The 22,043-nt window shown below is 41.5% G+C and overlaps 1 protein-coding gene across 7 annotated transcripts in view; it reads left to right on the forward strand.

Annotated features, from left to right (window-relative positions):
- Positions 1 to 13,891, forward strand: part of MAP7D2 (MAP7 domain containing 2) — an 87,782-nt gene extending 73,891 nt beyond the window's left edge. For all 7 annotated transcript variants that reach the window (XM_064474497.1, XM_064474465.1, XM_064474491.1 and 4 more), the window contains 9 exons: positions 3,552 to 3,784; positions 4,173 to 4,299; positions 5,523 to 5,727; positions 5,875 to 5,979; positions 7,221 to 7,274; positions 7,915 to 7,993; positions 9,286 to 9,472; positions 11,351 to 11,630; positions 12,236 to 13,891. In XM_064474497.1, coding sequence (XP_064330567.1) covers positions 3,552 to 3,784; positions 4,173 to 4,299; positions 5,523 to 5,727; positions 5,875 to 5,979; positions 7,221 to 7,274; positions 7,915 to 7,993; positions 9,286 to 9,472; positions 11,351 to 11,600 — 1,240 coding nt within the window. In that variant the 3' untranslated portion in view covers positions 11,601 to 11,630; positions 12,236 to 13,891. The remainder of the gene's footprint in view (positions 1 to 3,551; positions 3,785 to 4,172; positions 4,300 to 5,522; positions 5,728 to 5,874; positions 5,980 to 7,220; positions 7,275 to 7,914; positions 7,994 to 9,285; positions 9,473 to 11,350; positions 11,631 to 12,235) is intronic.
- Positions 13,892 to 22,043: the final 8,152 nt, after the last annotated feature.

Genomic DNA, 22,043 nt, shown 5'->3' on the forward strand with positions numbered 1-22,043 from the left:
TGACCTGTCACGTACCTGGCTTTTCAAAAAAGCATACTGTTCTCTCCCTTGCTGTTCAGGGACAGAATTGGATGTGACCTCTGACTTGTGTGTGCTCTGTGTATTTTATTTTCTATGCTTAGTAAAAGTAAGCTCAGAACCCCTCGTGTGCTCTTCCTGAGAATTTCTTCTGCAGTGTGGGCTATCCCTCTTTTAAGTACATGTCATTGTAATTTAAGGACCTCAGACCTGATAGAGGTTCTTGCAGTGCATGTAGGAATGGCTTCTTAGAAGCTGCTGCCCCCTTGTCAACACAGGGCAGTTAGGTGAGAAAACTAAGACCTCCTGGAGGGAGCAAGATCCTTCCTGTGCTTCTGTACTTCCCTGTAAAATCTAGTGACTGAGATGAGCAAACTTTCAGACAACTAACATGCTACCACTTCTTGGATTCTGGGGTGTTGTCGCCTTAATTCTCGGATCCTCATCAGGCACGCTTCTGTGTTCTCATGTTCCTACCAGGGTTTCATTACATCCCTTTCCTTTTCTTACAATGCAAATATAAAACATTTTTTTTTAAACCTAAGCACACCCCTATGCAAGTGTGTATACATTTTGCCTTAATAATCCTATTTTTATGTCTTCACAGTCAAGTCTGGCCCTTTCTGGTAAAAAGCAGCGTCATTTAAATACTATTAGGAGGAGTGGATTTTTCCCAGTAACAATTCTGCCTGTGTCTGGGAATGTTAAAGATGCTAAGTTGACAATATGTTTTAAATACAAGGGCAAAACCAGTGTTCATTTAATACTTTCTACAGGCATGCAATAAATTACTTAAAATTTCTGAAAAAAGTATTTTTATTCTTGATGGGCTTTCTCAGCTTTTCATCCCTTGCATTACACTGTTGATGTCCTTGCAGTAATCAGTCCTTTATATGCTTCTCCCTGTTAGTTGCTTTAAAACAAGCAACGGCGTACTTGTTTCTTGTTTTTCTGCCCAAAGAGCTGTAACAAAAAAATTCTGTAGGTCTAAAAGTTCAAAGATGCATTACTTAAATAATAGATTCAGTGCATTTCTAGTCCAACAGGTAAGTTGTGCAGCCAGTCTGCTCTAATTCCTGTGCAGTGCAAGATACACAGCTGTCATGACTAGACTCTTCCTACCACCCTCTTTAATTTGATTGTCATGTCTTTATTAGAAAACAATTACTCTGTGCTAATACTGAAAATGACTCAGCCTTAGTTATGTGACTGTGTTGTTTCTCCTGTCACAACAAGTTAAATAAAAAGCATTGCGAGGAATCTGTGGTGAAGTTGGAAATGTAAACCAAAGACAGCAAGAAGGGACTACGCTTTGAAGAAGTGTCTGATTAGCAAGAAGCATCCTCTGTGCTGCAGAGGAGCGTAAGAAATGTTGTTTGCTTTTTATTTATACATTACATTTTTATGAGATGTGGTTGGAAATTACTGTAATGGTGAGGCACATACGAGATGTTCGGCACATATGAGATGTACGTGTGTAGCTGAGGCCTTGAAATTTCTGCCTTTGTCTTTAGGAGGATCTGGGAGTCCATCCATATCCCAAAGAGAAAACTAAAGACAATGCTAAAACCAGATTTGGTCAACACCAACCAATCTTATTGGCTTCTCCCACTGCTGTTTTTTTACAAGAGCTGGAAACAGACCTGCCTGTCCACCCATTCCAAAGCCTGTTTCTGTCAGGGAGCAGCAGGAGCAGGCTGCCTTGTGAGTCAGGGCGAGCCAGGAACCATGGGTGGCAGCAGGGCAGACAAGGACAGGGACCTCACCCACAGGCACCCATCCCACAGCAGACCAAAAGAAGTGACCAGGGCAGGTGTGGTGATGGTGACTGGGGTCAGCCAAGACTCCAGTGATAGTCAGCGAAGGCCTTAATGAAGCAGGTCCAAGGACAAGCCAGGACATCAGGTCAGGATCAGCAAGTTAGGAGGCCAGGTACTGGCATGCCTACAGCTTAGCTCAGGTAAGGACCAAGGGTGAGGACTTGAGCTGACAGCAAGTTCCTGGGCCTGCAGGCAGAGGGTACCTGAGCTGAACTTCAAATTTAGTTGCGTGCTACTCTTCCACCAGCCCAAGGGCTTTTTGTATTCTGTGATGGCTCTTCAGTGGGAGGAGGAGGGTATGGGTGGTGCAGTACTCTGCAGTTTTTTCTTCCCCACAAACTGGGCAGCTCTGAACGAGCTCCCTGTATTCTGGTGTCTCAACCTCTTTCACATGCAGCATAATATGTTAGAAAAGAACCCTTTCTTCTTCTGAATTCTTGAATTGTGGAGGGGGGCACACCGACTTGAAAGACATTTAATTTTTGTCTGCTCTCTAATGGAAATGCTGTTCTGGTTATAATAGTCTCTGGCCACGCAGTACTGTAGCTGCATCTATACAAATCTTTCCACCCTAGTCCATTAATTTTCAGTCATTGTCCATGTTTTTCATGCTTGTGGTCTGCCAGAATGAGTGTGTAGTCCAGAAAACATGTTGTAGTATATGAAACTATATTGTATAGATGAAAAAAGTGATAAGGGATAATACATTTATATCATAATTGCATATCCATAAGGAAGGTTAAAACTATATGTGTAATGTTCACTTTAATGTAGGATTATTTCTTCTAATGGGACTCACATAAATCATTACTTTAAGATTGCAATCTCTTTACTTCCATACCACTTAGTCATACAGCCCAGCCTTTCTTGATGTTACAAGAATTTAGTGCTAGTTACTGGTGATACGTAAATAATGAACAGTGTTTGCATGTAGTTCTGTTTCCTCATAATCTGTTCTCTTGTGCACATATTTTCAGTGAATATCAAGTACCTTTTCCCTTCTGCTTTCCCAGAGATGACTTCAAGGTTATAATTTCACCTAAAGTATGCAACAGCCAAATGAGCCGTTGGCTGCATTGCCATCACAAGTGCAGCCGTGTAGAAGGTTGCAGGGGGCTGAGTTTTGAGCCTTGAGTCTGTCGCGTTGGTGCCGATTAAAACACTAACTGGAACAGTGGGGCTGACTATACAGTGGTTTGGTCAGTTCTGTCTCTTTTTGTGGTGCCCAGCTTTACATTGGAATTTAGTAATATTTGGTGCTATTTTAGATAATCAGATACCATTACAAAAAGACCATGTTTGAGAAGGTAGTGTTCAGATGAAAGCAGCACATTGCAGCCCACTATAATTGCTGCAGAGAGAAAGCAGCCATAGCTTTCCTTTAAACGTTGAAATGGACTATTGAATAATGTTGACAAAATTCTTACGAAATGGCCATTATGAAAATGATTTGGTTCAGATAGTGCATGATGTCGTATCTCTTTCCTACAACTTGGACAGTATTATTGGTCTTTTTAAAAAAGAATTTTCGGTACTCATTTGCACTTCCATGGCAAATCCCTACATTTCAGCAGGGATAACTGCTGAAAACAAAGGATGTTACTATGTAGCCAGAGACAAGAAAGAATGATGTAAGTAAAGTCAGAACTTGATTCCAAGTTGCTTAACGAATCGCCTGTTTTGAGATTTTTTTATTTTGTTTTCCCTCATCAGGACAGTTGCAAAGACTTACCCTCAGTCTCCTAAAAATGCCAAACAATATCCAGCTTCTCCTGTGAAGCATCGTGCTACTTCTAACCTCAGCCAGGAAACACCTAAAAAGAAAGCAGACAAGGAGAAAGAGAATATCAGTCATCAAAAATCACCAGGAGCACGCACTGATGAGGCAGGCCAGGTGGCTTCTGAGAAGCATGTGCCTTCTGCAGGAAAGGCTGAAAATAATGAAGGTGAGTCTTACTGCAGGAATAAATTGCAAGGTATCGTGGGTCTGTGAGGCTTTTAAACAGTAATGAACTGTTCTTTTTATGAAGCTGCTCAGTCAGGGGTTTATGAAAATGCGTAAAGGTATGTACTAGAACTGGTAAATGTATAGTTTTCATCAGCGTTGCCCATGTATGAAGGACACTTGTTAATGAGGATGTGAAAATGTTGAAATGCAGGGATGCCCATACCTATCCCATAGTCTCTCTGCTGAAAATGCTCATGTGTGCTTTTGAAAAACAAAGGTGTCATGCCAGCATGAACCAGGCCCGTTTTAGCCTCTCTTTGAGTGTGGAAGTGCTGGGCACTCTTAGTTCTCTGCCTAACTTTCCACCCTTGGTCGTCTTCTCCCAGGGAAGATCATGGCAGGAACAACTGATGCAGAAGAAGCCTCAAAAATTCTAGCTGAGAAAAGACGACAGGCCCGCCTGCAAAAAGAACAAGAAGAAAGGGAGAGACAGGAAAGAGAAGAACGGGAGAGGTATCTCTCTGGATTTGTGAAAATTATTACCTAATAATTTAATCTGTATCGTTGAAGATCCTTGAAATTGTGGTGGTTTTATAATGAAGGTGGGAGCTTACATGTAAGCATTAATTTCTTTCAGCTTGGACCTGTAATTCACTAGTGTCCTTTGCAGTCTTTATGACTAGCGAAGTTAGAAAATAGTAATTTGACCTCTTTAAGAAGCTTGAAGAAAGTGTTACTCATCCACACTGCAGTGAGGACACACCTGAGGTATTTTATTTTGTAAAAAAATATTTCAGGCAGTTTTGAATGCGCTGGTTCAGGTAGAAGAAACAGTCTTGCAGTAATAGTATATGCCTTAAATGGCAAGGCTTTTATGCTTCAACAAATCAACCAAAGCTTATCTCCCTGCCCAGCTCTGTTGTAGGCAGTTGAGGGCTTCAAAAGTGTAGGCATAATGAAGGTTGCTGTGTCTAAGCAGTGAAATTCTGGCTCTGTTCTGGGAACAAGCTTTTAGGTTGCTCTCCACATAGGATGCTGGTGGCAAGTGTCAAGAAATCATGCCCTTCCTTCAAGCCCCTAATGTTAAATCACTGACTCTGGATGTCTAAATGCAACTTTGTCTGCTCTTGTTGAAAACATGGAGGGGAGGGGAAATTTGGAAATATTTCTTGAATCCCTGGTATGCAAGGGTAAGAATGACCAGTTGTCAGGGCAGCTCCTGAATGTGGTAACAGAGGAACATGATGTGCCTGAGTGGGCCAGGGAACAACACAGGTGGAATTTAGACCCACTCTTTCTAGTGTACCGCTGTGTTTTGTGGCTTTGTTTGCTGCTACTTACGCAATCTGTTTATCTTGACTGAAACGAAGAATAAAACTACTTGCTTCTCTGTAGAGAGCAGCATTCTGGGTGTGAAGTACAGGGGAAGAGGGATGTTTTTATTATTGAAACTCTAGTTGAAATGAGAATGGAAATGCTTTCTTTGCCACCTTTTTTCAAGGGAAATTATAATTTCTAGGAAATATTTTAGGAAGTAAAAATAAGATTAGGATATAAGTTTGATAGCAACCTGAATTCTGGGCATACGCTCAACCTCTGCTGCATCTCGGCATTTTTCCTGAAAGTGTGCGCCGATGCATATATTATCAGTTACTGCTGATTGCGTGCCACACATATAACAGTATGTTTAAAAGGTTTCCTCTAGTTTAGCATGAATCCTATTGTATCTTTTGCAGGCTTGAAAGAGAAGAACAGAAAAGAAAGGCAGAAGAAGAAAGACTTCGTCTAGAGGAAGAGGCTCGTAAGAAGGAGGAGGAAAGAAAACGTGAAGAAGCAGCAGCTAGAAAAAAGGCCGAAGAGGAAGCCAGGAGAAGAGCTGAGGAAGAACAAATGCTAAAAGAAAAGCAAGAAAAAGAGCTCCAAGCCAAACTTGAGAAACAGGTACCATCTCAAACACCAACGTGGAACTTTATATGCATGTATACGTATACATATACTTATATACACATGTAAATAAATACTTAATAGTATCTGGTAATCTGCCTGAAATAAATAATGGCCCTCTCATATTTTACACATTTTGATTAGAGGGAAGAAGCAGAAATCAAAGCCCGTGAGGCAGCTGAACAACTTCGTCTTGAAAGGGAACAAATCATGCAGCAAATTGAGCAAGAAAGACTGGAGCGGAAGAAGGTAGATATTTGCGTCTCACTTAAGATAATTATTTCATTTCTTGTTTAAGTACATAACCCAGGAAGTACCCAATAGTATCTAGAAATAATAATCTGGAGGGATTACAGATGGATATTTAGGCCTCAGTATTTGCTACTTGCATGTTAGGGGAACAACGTGGGCATCAAAAATTGTAATGAAGTGGAATTGCCTAAGGCAAGGCAAACAACTTTCTACTAGGCACTGAACAAACGCAGGATTAGCCTCTACCCACAAAGTTAAATGCCTGAGACAAACAGAGAATGGCATGCCAAGGCAAACGTCTACTGCCACCCAACCCAGGACATCACACACTGTTGAGGAATATGAGTGGCTTTGTTTTAAAACTTACTCAACAAAAGCTCCATGTCATTAATTGAGAAAGTTAATGTGATTAACAAACAGGTTTTCTCCCACCTGGCTTGTCTCTGGTTGCATTATGCAGAGGCAGCAGAGCTGTCTGGCCACTACAGCACAAGGAAATGGCTGGAGCTGCATAACTTAGCTTTATCTACAGCTTCGTGGCAGGAAAGAGAGAACAACTGCAGAGTTGCAGAACCTCTGTCTGGTTATAAAAGGTCGTCTTTCCATATATGTTTTTCCAGTGTGTTGTTTTTAATTGTTTACCATGGAGCTGGACGCATGTTGCAGTTGCAGATTAGAATACCAAACCAAAGCGTCTTTAAATCAGAAATAGTTTCCTTTCACCAGTAGTGCAAAGAGACGAGGTTCGCTGGGAGGGGGCTTTTTAACGACTAAAGAAGAAGAAAAAAGGTATTTTAGGGTAATGCCTTACACGTCTCCAGCAAGAATAACTTGGGATATTTCATTTTACTCTTCCATTCCAAAAAGCTCCATTTTAAAGGAGCTATTTGGAAAGAGTTGGAGAAGCAACTAAATGAAAATAATAGCTATTGGTTTTAAACTTCTTGTTCCAGAGCTGAGCACAACTCATAACTGCAAACACCTGGTAATAAAATGTTTTTCTCTAAGTTGCATCTACCTAGAAAGTCGTGTTCTGTGAGACTGATGTGAAAGCCAGCTCCCAGGTCTCTTCTATCTTCTGATTTATTTTTTTTTCTGATTTATTCTCCCTTTTTCAAGACAAGCAGGGTCACAAGGGTAGAGAAAAGTTTTTCTTTTTGTCTTTTTTCTCCTTTATCAGTCTCTTGTGTTAAATAGTCTGTCTGCCTTCTCACCCTCCAATTTATTTTGATTTCTAGAGAATAGATGAAATAATGAAGAGAACAAGGAGGAGTGAAACACCAGAAATGAAGGTATGAAACAGTGTGTGGTTGCAGGGTTTTTTTTTGTCTTGTCTTATAACTCATATGTGCAAATTAAACTCTAGAGTAGTTCTACGTTAGTATGTATACCTAACTACACTCTACACCCAAACTTTAGTTGCATTTCAAACTGAGAATTACTGTTGCTGTGTCACGGTTATTGTTGTGCCACTGCTACAGAGACAGTTTTATGCAACTGTTGCAGACTTACCTCCCTCACTATCTAGCAAGGTGGCAAGAGCCCGTTCCTGGATGCTGGAGCTGTAATGTTTGCTGCTGTGATGTCTCTCCTCCTGCTTTGTACCAGCCTGTGAATTAGTTACTGAGCTCTCTGCGTTAAGCCTGCCAGGAATGTAGGATTGAGAACAAGGCAATTGTGTCCTGCTAGGGGGTGACAGAGAGTCAAGTGTTCACTTCTATGTTTTCTACCAAAGAAACTGTTTCTTCAGTTACTTTTGGAGACTATTTTCCTTTTGAAGTTGAAAAAAAAAAAAAAAATTCTCTCCTGCTGTGAATGACCTGTGGCTACCCCGTGGCCCCGGGCAGTCTCACAAGTTTCAGGTCCAGTCAGTTCCATGAAGGTTCCATGAAATCCTTTGCCTAGTACAGTTGACTCATTACTTAATTACAGAAGGAAGAGCCAAAACTGGAGGTACCATCAACTTTGAATGTGGAAAAGCAACCAAAGGCCCTTGTTCTCAACCAGCCAGGTAAAAATCACTGCATTTTCCTGATCTGTTTTCACAGTTAGTTCTTTTTAGAGTTTTTTATAATCTCAGACAGAGCACTGTGTATTATCACAGGTTCTTTGCTTTCATCTCTACAGCTACATTTGCATCAGTGACAAATGTTTAGAAACTGCAAACTCAGCTTTGTTTTGCCGTGTAAGCAGAAGAAAGTTTCTCCTCCATTTTAGTACCTGACATAGCATTTCTGTAAATGAGAAGTTCCAGTCTGCCAATAGATTTGGTTGCTGCTACCTACCTTCCAATTTTGGAAGGAGAAAATTATTGCACACAACCAAGCTTGCAAGCTTGTTATAGCATTGCTCTTATTTATAAAATCTTATACTTCATTTGACTTGATGAAAAAAGGGATATGTTGTCATGGTTTAGCCCCAGTCAGCAACCAAGCACCATGCAGCCGCTTGCTCACTCCCCCCTGGTGGGACGGGGGAGAGAATCAGAAGAGTAAAAGTGAGGCAACTCGTGGTTTGAGGTAAAGACAGTTTAATAGGTAAAGCAAAAGCCGTGCGCAGAAGCAAAGCAAAACAAGGAATTCATTCGCTAATTCCCCTGGGCAGGCAGGTGCCCAGCCATCTCCAGGACAGCAGGGCTCCATCACGTGTAACGGTTACCTGGGAAGACAAACGCCGTCACTCCCAATGTCCCCCCTTCCTTCTTCTTCCCCAGCTTTATATACTGAGCATGATGTCATATGATATGGAATATCCCTTTGGTCAGTTTGGGTCAGCTGTCTCAGCTGTGTCCCCTCCCAGCTCCTTGTGCACCCAGCAGAGCATGGGGAGCTGAAGAAGTCCTTGACCAGTGTAAGTGCTACTTAGCAACAACTAAAACATCTCCACGTTATCACTGCTGTTTCCAGCAAAAATCCAAAACACAGCCCCATACTAGCTACTACGAAGAAATTTAACTCTATCCCAGCTGAAACCAGGACATATGTATTTGAAGAATTATTAAAGGAAAAAAAATATATGGAATTTTATCTGTATTTGTTTACTTCCCCAGGCTAAGGCTTTTAGTACTTGACAAAAAAGATAATACACTCTCTTCCTTTTTCCTCAAATTTAAAAGATACAGCAAAAAGAGCAATTTTAGAGGACTGACAGGATGGCATGATGAGTCACATATAAAACTGAGTCCTACTGCATTGTCAGTCTCTCGTTCTACTTGATCTATAACTTTAAAGCATTCCTGTTTTTTTAAAGAACTATTTAAATAAAGAAGTTGCTATGGTCATAATTTCTAACCTTTTTTTATAGAGATCAATGGATTGGCCGCCTGCCTGAAAAATAAAAGCTTAGAAAGTGCTGCCTCTGTAATCCCTTCCCAAGATGTAGTTGCTAATGGACTAAAGGCAGTTCCAGGACTTATTCAGCTGGAAGCTGTTGATGGGAAATCCAACAGCATGGAAGATTCAGCAGATGAGGTTCAGTCCATGGATGTGAGGTACAGACTGTATCTACCAACAGAAATTGTGGAATTCATGTTAGACACACAATAAGTTTTCTGTTCCATTTGTTAATACTTTCCTGCTTTACTTCTCACCTGCCCCACAATGTGGCGCTCAGGTGTCTGCTGTGGTGTACTCCACTCCTGTCAAGGTGCAGATTGGTTGTTTCAGACAAGAATCAACAGAACCTCATCTCACTCTCTCATATTTGGCGGAGGGCAGGGCTCTGAAACCCTTCTACAGGCCTTACTTCTGGATCCCAAGTTTGCCCAAACCTTTCAGATTGTTCTGTGAAAGTAGCTACTGTGTAGATATTGTCAGATGTCGCTTTTTTTTGTGTGTCAAGACTGCATAGCTACGATGCATGAGCTTTTCAACCTCCATGCAAACAGCATAAAGAAAATAATTACTTTAGAATTTTACGTACTTAACAGGAACAAATGTATGGAAATAGTAAATAACTTTGTGTGTATTAAATACTGTTGAATTTTGACGGAAGGACTTACAGGAAAGAAGTTGATAACTTAAGGCTGCTATGAGAAAGCTGGCTCTGAATTTTAAACATGGAATTTTTATATGGTGCTTCCTTAGTCAGCAAGCACACTTAACATCCCATACTGTTTTCAGTATTTCTGGTAAATCTGCATAAATACATAAGAAATGCCCTACGGGGAGAGACCGGAAGTCCATCTAGCCCATTATTTGGTCTTGGAGAGTATCAATAAGACAAACTGGTTAGGGAGAGCACCTGAGCACACCGCTTTCTGCAATCCAGGATCACACAGCAGTGTTACATTAGGGATGTTACAGGGTACAACTCTGCCTTGCCCTTTGAAACATCCACTGATGGACCTGTTGCTCGTAAGTTTATCCAACTCCTTCTTCAACCTGCTGATAACATTTGCACCCAGGACCTCATCTGGCAGCAGGTTCCCCAGTACAATCTTGTTGGGTGAATTATATTCTTTGATCTGTGTTAAATCCAGTCTCTTACTAGTGTCGTTGGGCACCCCCTAGGTTTTGTGTTACAGGACTTTTGATGCACCATAGTTTTGCCCTCAACTTATCCACCACAGAATGGTAGGGATTGGAAAGGACCTCTGGAGATCACCTCATCCAACCCCCCTGCTTGAGCAGGCACACCTAGAGCAGGGGGCACAGGAACGCGTCCAGGCGGGTTTTGAATGTCTCCAGGGAAGGAGACTCCGCAGCCTCCCTGGGCAGCCTGTGCCCCTGCTCTGGCACCCTCACAGGGAAGGAGTTTTTTCTCATGTTTAAGTGGAACTTCCTGCGTTCCAACTTGTGCCCACTCCTTTACAGTTTTAGAAATCTTTGCGAAACCCTTCCTCTGCCTTTTCTCCTCCAAACTGAAATGCAGTAGCCATACCAGTCTTGGCAAAGTGTCAGCTGGTAGCAGCGCTTAAATTAAATTACAGTATTTTTAATGACTGAAGTATATTATAAGGTCATCAGAAATAACTTTTTATTTAAGCTGTGAAGTGTGAGGGCTTCAGGTGAATGTTTGCAGGGTCAGGACAATAATTTGCAAGATGCAATAAACATTTTAAATCAAGGAATGGTGCAGGGACTGAAATAATGAGTTGGCAGTAAACTACCAGAAATGTGTTTTTAGGAGATGAGCGTTGCCATCACGCAGCTACCACAAACCTTAAAGATTAAGGAACATAGATTAAGTACGACCTTCCATCCTGAACAGGGTAACCTCTTTTTGTTCAGACTGGGACATATTCTAGGTAAAGGCTTGCTGCTGCAGCTGGCCTTTTTGGACAGTCAGAAGATTAATTTGGTTGTTGCTCAATGAAAAGTTATAGACCTCTTACTCTGCATCTTCCTTTTGTTTATCTTTTGTATAGCCCAGTTTCAAAAGAAGAACTTATCTCTATTCCTGAATATTCACCCATGAATGAACTCATGCCTGGTGTATCTTTGGACCAAAATGGAACGAGTAATGCCAAGGCTCTTGAAGATCTCTTGGATTTCACAGGCCAAGCTACGTACTCCAAGATGTCCAGCGATACCATTAGCCTAGATGACTGTAACAAAAACTTGATTGAGGGATTTAACAGTCCAGGACAGGAAAATACACTTAATTCTATCTGTTGACAACCTCGCTTTTCAGCAGAACAGATAAAGGTACAGTATTGTGATAAACATATTAGGTATGATAAATTGCTGTGATTACTTAATGAGCTTCCCTGAAAAATATAGCAGTTGTAAACAGCATAAGTGGAGAGAGGAAGAAGGCTGGTCTCCTAGATATTTAAATTCAGCATAATCTTTCATATTTGCAGCTCTTTGTAAATTGGCATCATATGTAAACTGAGCGCATCATAACAACTGAAAGTGTCCTGGAAATGGAAGCATTTCCTTTACCTGTTCAGAAAATAGTGGGAAGAGTTGCTTTTTTTTCTTCATTACTACCTTCCCTACAAGTTCTCAAAGCCTATTTGCATGAAGAAAACAGTCAAAAGTGGGGCCAGCCTAGAAAACAGTCGTTATTGTTGCTGCTTGCTCTTTGCTGCTGCTGTAAATACTTGCAGCATAGTGTAGAATCACTTCTCCTGGAAAGCCGGCAAACTTTATGAAACAAAATATGAAAAAAGCTTAGCAGGCTTGAGTGACAGTTTCAAAGTACAATGCCACAGTCGATTTTTTTGAAGTTTGTATTCTACGTTACAAAGCTGAGGTCATCTAACTTGCATTGCTGACTTAATATTCTTCTCTTTTTTAATTGACAGAGGTAGCAATTTGTGGAGGATATATATCCCTGTGATGCTACTGGCAGTAAAATATGAGCTTCATCACTTGAAAAAGCTTCTGCAGTCCTTGAACACTGGATTTCAAATAATCAGAGCTGAATATAACTTTGTCTTCCCAGGGAATATGTTGAATAACTGGCTGCTTTTGGTGTAAACCAATGAACTAGAGCCTTGATGGTTTCAGGGAAGGCTGAGTGTGCATTAGAATTTGAGCTTTAGCTGCTAATAAAGCACTTATTTCTTCTTTTAATTTAAAATTCATCTCAACACTTCACTGATTTTTACCTGTGCATTTTATTTTGGAATAATTCTTCCATAAGTTTTATTATACATCCATTTAGGCATCTTTTCTTGTAAATAATGATGAGGTTTGCCCACAGTACATTGAAATGAAATAATACACTGTACTTTAGTTTTGTGCCTATCTTTTTTTGTCTTTAATAAGGAGTAATTGGCAACTTTCATGCAGGTGTATAATTCAAAACAGTAGCTGAAGAGGCTTGAAAAATATACAACTGCTGGAATCAAAAGAGCCTTCTTACTGACTGTGGAGTGTGGGACCTATCCCTTTATGGTTATATTGACACTTTTAGTCACTAGTGGCACTTGCTGGTTAATGTTAATTAGTCCGGGAGTGACTATCGACTATGTGTTTAAAAGCATACTTGTGTAACACCTGTAAACAAAGTTGGCAAAATGCCTAGTATAATCCCTTAATAGATTATATGTAGTATAGCTATAGTAGATCCGAGTGAGTGGTCAGGGGGGTGAGATGACATGTTAATCTTTGAAGATGCAGACACTTGATTAATACCAGCAGGCTTTCTATCACATGGAGAAGTATTTTGTCTTCCTAGAAGCTCAACAAACCAAGATTTAGTCAGCAGCAAAACAATATGGGCATATAGCAGCGGAAACACGAAGGCTGACACGCACGGGGCACACTGCTAGCCCCCCTTAACGTTCTGTAGCCCTCTAGGTGGGAAAATTCACATCAGGATGTATGATGTCTAGACATTATGTGCCATACAGTGTTAACTTTATTTCTGTTGGTGAACTATGATAACTTTATGCTAGATCATATACGGCTTTGAGGACATTTGTCCAGTTCCTTACAAGACTAAATTATAAATACAACTGTCTTTGGACACTAACACAAAAGAAGTGAAAACTTAGGGGAGAGGGGGGGCTGTGTTGTTTCTTTTCTCTCTTTTGTTTGGGGTTTTTTCCCACATGTCAAGGGAGTTCACAGTGTAGCTTGAGCTCAGTTGTAGCCCCATTCTTGTGCTCTTTAAAGCCAGCAATGGGAAAGTAACTAATGACATTACGTGCGATGTATAAAGAAATCGTACCTACAACAATCCAGCTCTATTTATCTTAGTGTACTTCAGAGAAATACTTTCTTTTGACTGTGCAGTAAGCTGTAGCATGGTACTGTGTCTTCCAAATTAGTCCTTCATTTATTTCCTAAATGATAAACAAACAAAACCAGTTTGTTTTGCTGTGATACATTGTGTTTGACAAACGTCACATTATATTTTATTATGGTGTCATTGTATAACCTGTAGATTTCTGTATTTGCATGACCTGTATAGCATGTATAAAGGTGAAATACATTTTCATTTATGAATCTAACTTGTTTCTTAGCTTTTTTACGCCCAGCAAAAATATTATTAATTTAAAAATACGGGTATGTTAATTTGTTCTGAGGTGTTTCCTGAAGGAGGGTGTAATACTGAGTGAAGGAGCAGTTGTCAGAGCCTCAAAATATTTCACCATTGTTTCCTTTGCCATATACTAATTTTCTTTCTGAGCTTTTGCCAATAGACAGATGGAATGCAGACTGGTGGCAGAAGAGCCTTAAGGTGAGGGCTTCCAAACTGTGGCATCCAGGGTGCTAGTGACGGTATACAAGCCAGTTTGCAGCCCCAGCTTCTGCTCTCTGGGGTATTACTTGACAAAGAAAGCAAGGAAAAGAAAACTTGGAAGTTGTGGCCGGTAGACGCTGTTCTGTTGAGTGTGCAGGAGCTGTTCTGTAAGGGTACCCGTAACATAAATGCTGAACTTCTCTTCAAGCTACATGCACATACTGCTGCTTAGAAAGGGGCCAGTCTGGAACTGCTGTTAGTTTTCTAGTGAAAACTAGGGAAAAACTAGGTGTGGGGGAAATGTTCTACAATTTTTTATTTTTTTTTTAAATCATAACCTCAGTCAAAATTTAAAATGACAGCATCTACTTTTGTTATGAAGTATATAAATACTTTCCCTGGTGACAGTCCATCTCACTTTTAGTAACCCTTGAATCATTCATGTGACTTGTCCACCAAATTATTTCCTAAGATTAAGGGAAGCATGATAAGTTAGTATTCATGAAGAAAGATATTGCGTATTTTCCTTTATATTTGCTTTCAAATGTGACTTTACAAATTTGGCTGAATATCGGGAGGAAGTGCTGTTAGCTGAGGGGTTAAATCGCTTCTGCCTTTTTGCTTTTGATGATGTAACTTCTTCATATCAATGCCATACCAGTGTTTGCTGCTGTGATTCAAGTCTGTGCGGTGAGCTTTGTCAGTGGTCTTGAAACTGTGGTGAAGAATCCCTAGCGATTCACACAAGTCCTTGGTAGAGCTTTTCTGCTGTAAAGCACTTGAGGATCAAGCTGTGAGAAGAAGCAAGGGAAAGAGTAGAGCAGTAGTCCTGGAGTGGATTTTTATAAATGGACGAATGGGGTTTTTTTTCAGATTACTTTTGTAAAGTGATCTGCAAAACAGGATTGTACAGACCAAGAAGAATCGGACACTACTACTGTTCTTTCCCAGATTTATTTTCAGTAAGTAGTAAACTATTAGTAAGTTTCTAATACATAAAAATACGTGTGAGGTAATTGGGCATTACAGTAGCTCTCTTATTAGGTTCAGCACTTTCTGTGGTGTTGCCCTGGAAAATGACACCTAAAGCTTGTCTCGGGCCGTGGCAAAGGCCCTGAGCAGAGACCTCCTGGCTCCCCAGCAGGTACATTTCAAAACAAAATGGCATCAGTGAGGGGCAGATCTGGACCCCCAGGCTGCATTTTCATCTCGCAAGGAAGGGCTAGAAGGGGAGGAACATCATCCCCTCTCTCCCGTAATTACACATGCGGAAGAAGCAACAGAAATAGCACAGGCTGCTTCCCCGGCTGGTGGGGTGGGGATCTTCCCTCTGCCACCTCTCATAAAGACAGCAGCACCTCTCCCTGCTTCACCACCACCACCGTCCCAGCCTCGCGGCGTACGCGGCTCAGGCGCCCCTGCTGCCGCCCCACTTGTGTTTCAGGCATCGGCAGTGTGGCACTGCAGTTCTTTCCTGCTCCACAACCCCACGTGCCCGAGGTAGTGCGGTGGCCTTCTCCAGCATCAGCCACCGCTGGTTGGAGGAGCCCGGGGTCCCGGGACACCTTGGGCGGGTCAGCGCTGCAAGATATCTTTCCCATAAAGGTTTAAACTGTGGTCCCTTCCCTGTATTAAAATATGAATAGTTGAATATTCAAGAGCTGAAGACTATTTACTTTTTGAGGTCCATTTCTTGTTTGCTCTAAGTCATGGCCCATATCCTGCCCAAGGGGGAGGCTGTCCTGCAAGCGGCACAAACGAATCGGCAGGGATACGCTGCTCCTTCTGCTTTAGTGACCTGCAGGACTTCATCCTTGCTCCTCCCTTCTCCCTCCCTATGCAAGAACCATGTAGAGACTGAAAAACTCTCTTTGTTTGCTCTTATTTTAGAACAATGTTGTTCAAGATGTTGGTTGCCTCCAAAAACAACATGGAGAGTGGTTGTTCACCTGTGCTGCGTGTGTGTGCGCACGCGGGCGCAGGTACACATAAAAGGCAGTTACCTGACATTTGGGGATGTTGGGTTTTCAGTATCAATATTAAATTCTGAAAATCTATTACTGCTGGGCCACTCTGCTAAAATCTGGCAAATAGAATGTCTTTATGACTGGATTTTCTTTTTAATCTTAAGAAAAACACATTTTAAATTCATTCAATCTCTCCAGAACACATACACTTGGAAGTAATAAAAACCTTAAGATACTCAGATGCATTTTTGTTATTGCGGTTAGTGGCAATAATTCCAGCACAGAACACCATGAGACACAACTTTTGCCTCTCCCCCACTTTTTTTATCCCATCATTTATCTCATCATCTCCTACAGCAGAAGAGTAGGTGATGCAATTCACTCAGTCAGCCAATTTAACTTGTCTCTTGAAGCAACATGTTAAGTGCAAAAGCCCTTAAAATTGCAGGCAAAAACACTAAGAGAAAGGGTGTTTAAGCTTTTAAAATAATTACATAAAGTATAAGAAAATGGTTTCTTGACCACCAGAATAATTTTTGACACTTGTTTTCTTCTCAGTTGCCTTGTTTTGTTCTCCAGCTTGTAGTAGTGAAGTATAATAATACATTTTATAATATTCCTAATGATTCAAGACTGAGGTAGTAAGGCTTTGAAACTAGTGAGTTCAATGATTACTTGAGGGCTGCAATTTTAAGGATCAAACTAAATGTTCTGGAAACGTGCGTGATGTTCACCTGGGAGCTTTACAAAAATAGATGTGTGTCCCTGCTGAAATCAAGCCTTAATGATTTCCAGAGAAAAAACAACTATGGTACCAGCGAGATTCAGTGACTAGAAGGAAGGGGTAAGTAATGTGCTGCAGGATCTACGCAGTCCTTGCTCTAAGAATAAATCTCTAAAATAGTTGCATGAATAGCTCAAACCAGAAGCGGTGCGTTAGCACCCGTATCTTCTCGCTGTGTCTGAAAGGAATAACTGGAAGTCAGCGGCAGTTGTAGGTGATTGACGTTATACAGGAATGGACCCAAGAACCTAAAATTACATAGCTGGAGGGAAAAATTAATGGGTGTGAGAGATGTTCCCAATCAGGGAAATTACTCTGACCATATTTCCTCATTTCTTTCTAGAAATAACAGCCACTGTCACCAAATTCAATACATGAGCAGCACAGCAAGCAGGATCAGGGCGATATCTGTAACACCACATTAACGTTATGTTCCCACGTCCCTTTTCTGAAAAACTTTTAAAATACAAGTGACAACATTGAAGTATCATTATCAGCGCCTGAAACATGCAGAGCTACGGGGGTTTATACCAATAAATTCTATGGAATGACTCAATTTTCCTGCTATGAGATCTCAGGAACACTTCTCGCTCTTTCCTTTTTCTTCTTTTCTTAAACCTCTTATCAGTTCAAATACACAAATCCAAGAGAATACAAATTCTGGTGGTTGCCTGCTGGAATGAGTTTGTTCTCTCAGTTCCTGGACCAAGACTGCCTGCTCCACAGTTGGCAGAGAAACAAAAAGTCCAAGGAGTCTTTCGGAGACTGATTATCTGCATATCGGGGACACCAGTGAGACAGTGCTGGCACGGGCAGTGAATATAATCCTGGTCAGAAATGGCTAAAACTTCCCCACGTGAAGACCAGGTCAGAGTTTCTTTCCTTTTGGCACGAAATGTTTGCGTTTCTAATCTGCATTTTTGCAAGGTTAATTTATGCTGGTGTTCTTGGGTCAGTGCCAGTTTTTAGGGGGAAAAAACCCAAGTGTCCTCTAGCAAATGAAACTGCTGGCTGATTTAGCAAATAAATGAGTTGATGGAATGAGGGAAGGGAAGCAGGATGGGTGAAGGTAAGAGTTACTGAAGAACACCAAGATATTTTGCACATATTTACTACTAAGTAATTCCTGTTAAAATTCCTAAGACAAATTAGTATCAGTCATGCCCACAACATCCCATGAAGTTGGACATTTTGAAATTTGATCCCTCCTCGTGACTTTTCATCCTGCTGTTTCATTGCAATCTCTCCTTCTGTCACCTTCCCAAGACCCGGCTCTTGCACAGGCAAAGAAACGCAGCCTCTCAGCGCCTCTGCCTTCCTCCTCAGTGTCATCTGCTGTGGTCTTTTGGGCGATAAGCCCGGTTCAAAGCCTTTGCTTTTAAAATCCTGTTACTGTATTTACGTTACACATTGGTGTTAATTCATACACTGAGATTGTTTTCACTGGTATATTGCCAAAATCCTACTGAGTTTACACGGGCTGCACGCCTAGCGGCAACGGCGCAGTTTTCACATGTTGTTACAGGAGAGTCAAGATAAACCTCATAAATAAAACATACAGGCATCATTACGTCATGAGAGCCCAGCCTCACTAAAGGCTCTCTTTAAAGAGCAGTTTGGTGATACTATCGGAGCCAAATCATGCAGTCAGTCATCCTCGCACGTTCCTTTGGGTTTTAATTAAATGATTACTTTACAGCTTTCCTTAAATTTCAAAGCTAAATAATGTTGGACTGACTTCCTCAATTAAGGAGGGAATCGTTATCTGTTGCTCTGAGCCTGGAGTGAAAAGAGTATCACAGTTCCACAGAAAGCTGATGAAGAAAGTTCTTAAAGCTGAGCTAGTTTGGGTTTTTTGCCTTATTCTGGACCAAATTCTGTCCTTGTCTGGATGAGGTGTCACAGATTTGAAGTTATTTTGACAAAACCCCAGGAATTGACCTAAGCACCAGTATCTCCATTTCTATAAAGTAAGAGAAACAGCTGACGCTCCTTTGCTGGGGACTTGGAGGTTTAGCTAATTTTGTTCCACTGAATGATAGAAATACTATCTTTTTTACTAGGAGAGGCAAACGAGTAGCATGCCTGCAAACAGTTAGGCAGCTTGTTCTCATTTCAAGACAGGAGACATACTTTGTGCTTTGGGGAAAGTATTTTGATACAACTCAAAGGAAGATATACCTGGATGCACTAAGGGGTAGGGGTGGGTGAGAAGCAGAAGGTGGCGGCAGAAATGTGAAACTCCTCCAAGAGCAGAGATCAAAGCTAATGAAGCCATGCAAGTCTCATCAGGTGGCATAGCAAGAGAGCAAAGTACAAACAAAACATTTCCCTTTAGGTATTATGAGGTTGGCTGGTAAAACTGTGATTATGCTTGGAGAGCAGTTCTCGATGGTGGGTCGTGCCTTTGCAGATGTTGACTCCACCAGACCCTCTCTCACTGCTCCGATATGCTTTTTCCCCTTTAAGTATTACCGTCTATGGGCTCTGTCTGCAGAGACCACAGCCAAAAGCTCCTTACAAAGAGCTTTTGACTTCATTTACCTGATCCACCTCGGTGCAGAACAGGCATTCAGCAGCGGCTGCTGTGGCAGGGGGCCTGGCAGTGCGGGAGAGCCCAGGCAACGCTCCCCAGCACAGCTCCGGCTCCCTTGCTCTGCCTGCTTCTGTGCCTGACCTTGCCAGGGATCAAGGCAAGTCTTATTTCCACTTTAAAACAAAAAACAAACCCAAACCATAATATGGTTCAGCGAAGTTCAGCTCTGACAGTAATGTTTTATGTGGAAAAATGAAACGCCTCCTTGAAAGAACAGATACGCAGGCTCTGCCTGCTATCGAGGGCTAGTTTCTGCCTTTGAATTCTAGGTGACTTCCATTCATCATTTCCAAGTATTTAGCATGCAAACCACAGCCATGCTCTTTCCAAAGGAAATGTTTACTAAATTAAACATTAAAGGAATATGAAAGCTATTCTCTATTCTGATGATAGTTAATTAGAAAAAAACCATGGAAATAGATTGAAATAATTAGTCTTTAATAAGCAGTAATTGCCAAGCCTTGTGCAATAGAATAGCCTTCAAAATTTAGAGATGGAGAATAATGATGCTGTGGAACTACTAATAGACACTGCTTTGAATATTAATCTAATTTGTAAAGTGTGTTTAAGTTCTTGTTTTGTTAGACTATACAGTCCCAACCATTGAGACCCTTGTGTACTTACTTAACGCTATCCATCCGGATAAATGTATATTGGATCAAGAGCACCAGAGGAGAATTCAAATAAAAAGATTAATAACAAACCTTAATAATTTAGTTTATGTAATGTAGAAGTTTATTATACGCACACAGGGGTGGGTCGTCCATAGTTACTTCTTTGGACTGGTTTTTGCTTTAAGTGAGGTGTCTGACCACTACACCAGATGAAGCAGGGAATAAACCCAAATCTTTTCTTTTTCTGCTAGTTTGACTTTCCTAGGCTTGCAAATGAAGCCGTAGCTGCCTATACAGCGATTATCCCGTGTATTGTAAGAGGTATCCCAATCCTGTACAATGCATCTTCTGGTTGAACCCCCCAGGCTGGCCGAGGTTTCTTTGGGAAAGTGCAGATTAATGGCATCTGCCCACTTTGGTCTCGCTTGCTCAATCTAAAGCTCACTCTACCCAGTTTGCACTCCGAGCTCCTGTTAACAAAAACGTCAACATGGTGAAGAGGACGCAAGCATTGTTTAGTGCAGCTTGGCGCTGTATTTCTATGCCGGATAGTTCAGTAAATCTTTTGCAGTCCCTTGTGACTGGGATGACACTACTACTAAATTTAAAAGTAATCTTACACTTCTATACGTTTCTGTCATGAAAATGTCCAAGTGTTTTGGTGAAGGTGCAGGAAATTATTTTATATGGCAATCATACAGGGTTCCTCGTGTTTGGAATAGACTAAAAAGGGCTAAGGAACTGAGCAGGATCCTACAGACAGTCAAAGACAGCAACCAGATTTATAGCTGTGAAGAGGGATCCCTCAGTCCCACCTACAGCAACTCTGCCAAGGTTGGGAAGATGGAGATCAGAAGACAATGCTCTGCTAGAAGATTGGTCCTATAAAGGACGGCAAGAAGATGCCAGCAGCTAAAAGTCCGAAGGAAAGCCAAAGTCGGTAGCCCATGCTGGTACTGGGAATGTAAGGGAACTGAGATCACCTCTTTGAAGTAGCCAACAGTAGGTAACCCTTCCTCTCCACTCTTTATCCAGTGAATATAAACATCTTACTTCACCCTGTTCAGCCAAGGTTTGACGAAAGAGTAAGCATTGTGCTATGGCTCTGAGCCATGTCAAGACTAGGTAACACAGAATGCTGACTCTGGCTCCTTTTTGGACTTAAATGAATTTATTTAAAAAAAAGTGTTGACAGGCTAACTTGATTTTGGCAAGCTTTACACCAGATCAGATATCATCTGCCTGTGTTGCTGTAATGATGCCATATCAGGTATCACCCATCTTCCTGCAGCTCCGGTAAAAATACAAACCCAACATAAATTCTGTGCTTGGGCTAAAACAAAAGTGTGTGTCTGCATCTGATCTGAATCAAGTTTATATTAATGACTTGATCTGGCAATGCACCAAACTAGTATTCATGATGCTTGACCAACAGCCTTGGATGCCTAATGTGATCTGGATAGCATCAGCATCTCCTTTTACATATGGCATTGCATGATCTTGAAATCTATTTCTTGGCAGTTTTCTACCATAAAAAGATACTCTCTTTCAAAAGGGCTTCAGTATGTGTCGGTGTGTGCTCCTGCTGTTTACGCCTCCTGAAGAAACTCACTCAAATGCCAAACCTGTTAGGCCTGCCAGGTACCATGAATGACAAGGGAGTGCATCCCAGCAGCCTAAAAGGAGAGGATTCCAGCTGCTGGGATGGAGTCTGTCTCCCAGGGTAGGCAGGAGCTGCAGCACACACTAAGACGGGCACTCCGGGAACCTGGAAAGCCTTGGAAAAAACCACTGAAGCCTTGCCAGATTCAGTCTGAGGCTGGCAGGGACATCCCGTCACAAGCAAGCCCTGGCCCTGTTACTGGTGGGCTGGTGGGCAGCACTGGGGCCTCTGATCCTCGAGTCTGACTCCAACAGCCTTGGGAGGCCTTTGGCCAAGCCTTTCCTGCCCGACCCAC

This window comes from Phalacrocorax carbo, chromosome 1 (assembly GCF_963921805.1).
Source record: "Phalacrocorax carbo chromosome 1, bPhaCar2.1, whole genome shotgun sequence".
Classification (NCBI taxonomy): domain Eukaryota; kingdom Metazoa; phylum Chordata; class Aves; order Suliformes; family Phalacrocoracidae; genus Phalacrocorax; species Phalacrocorax carbo.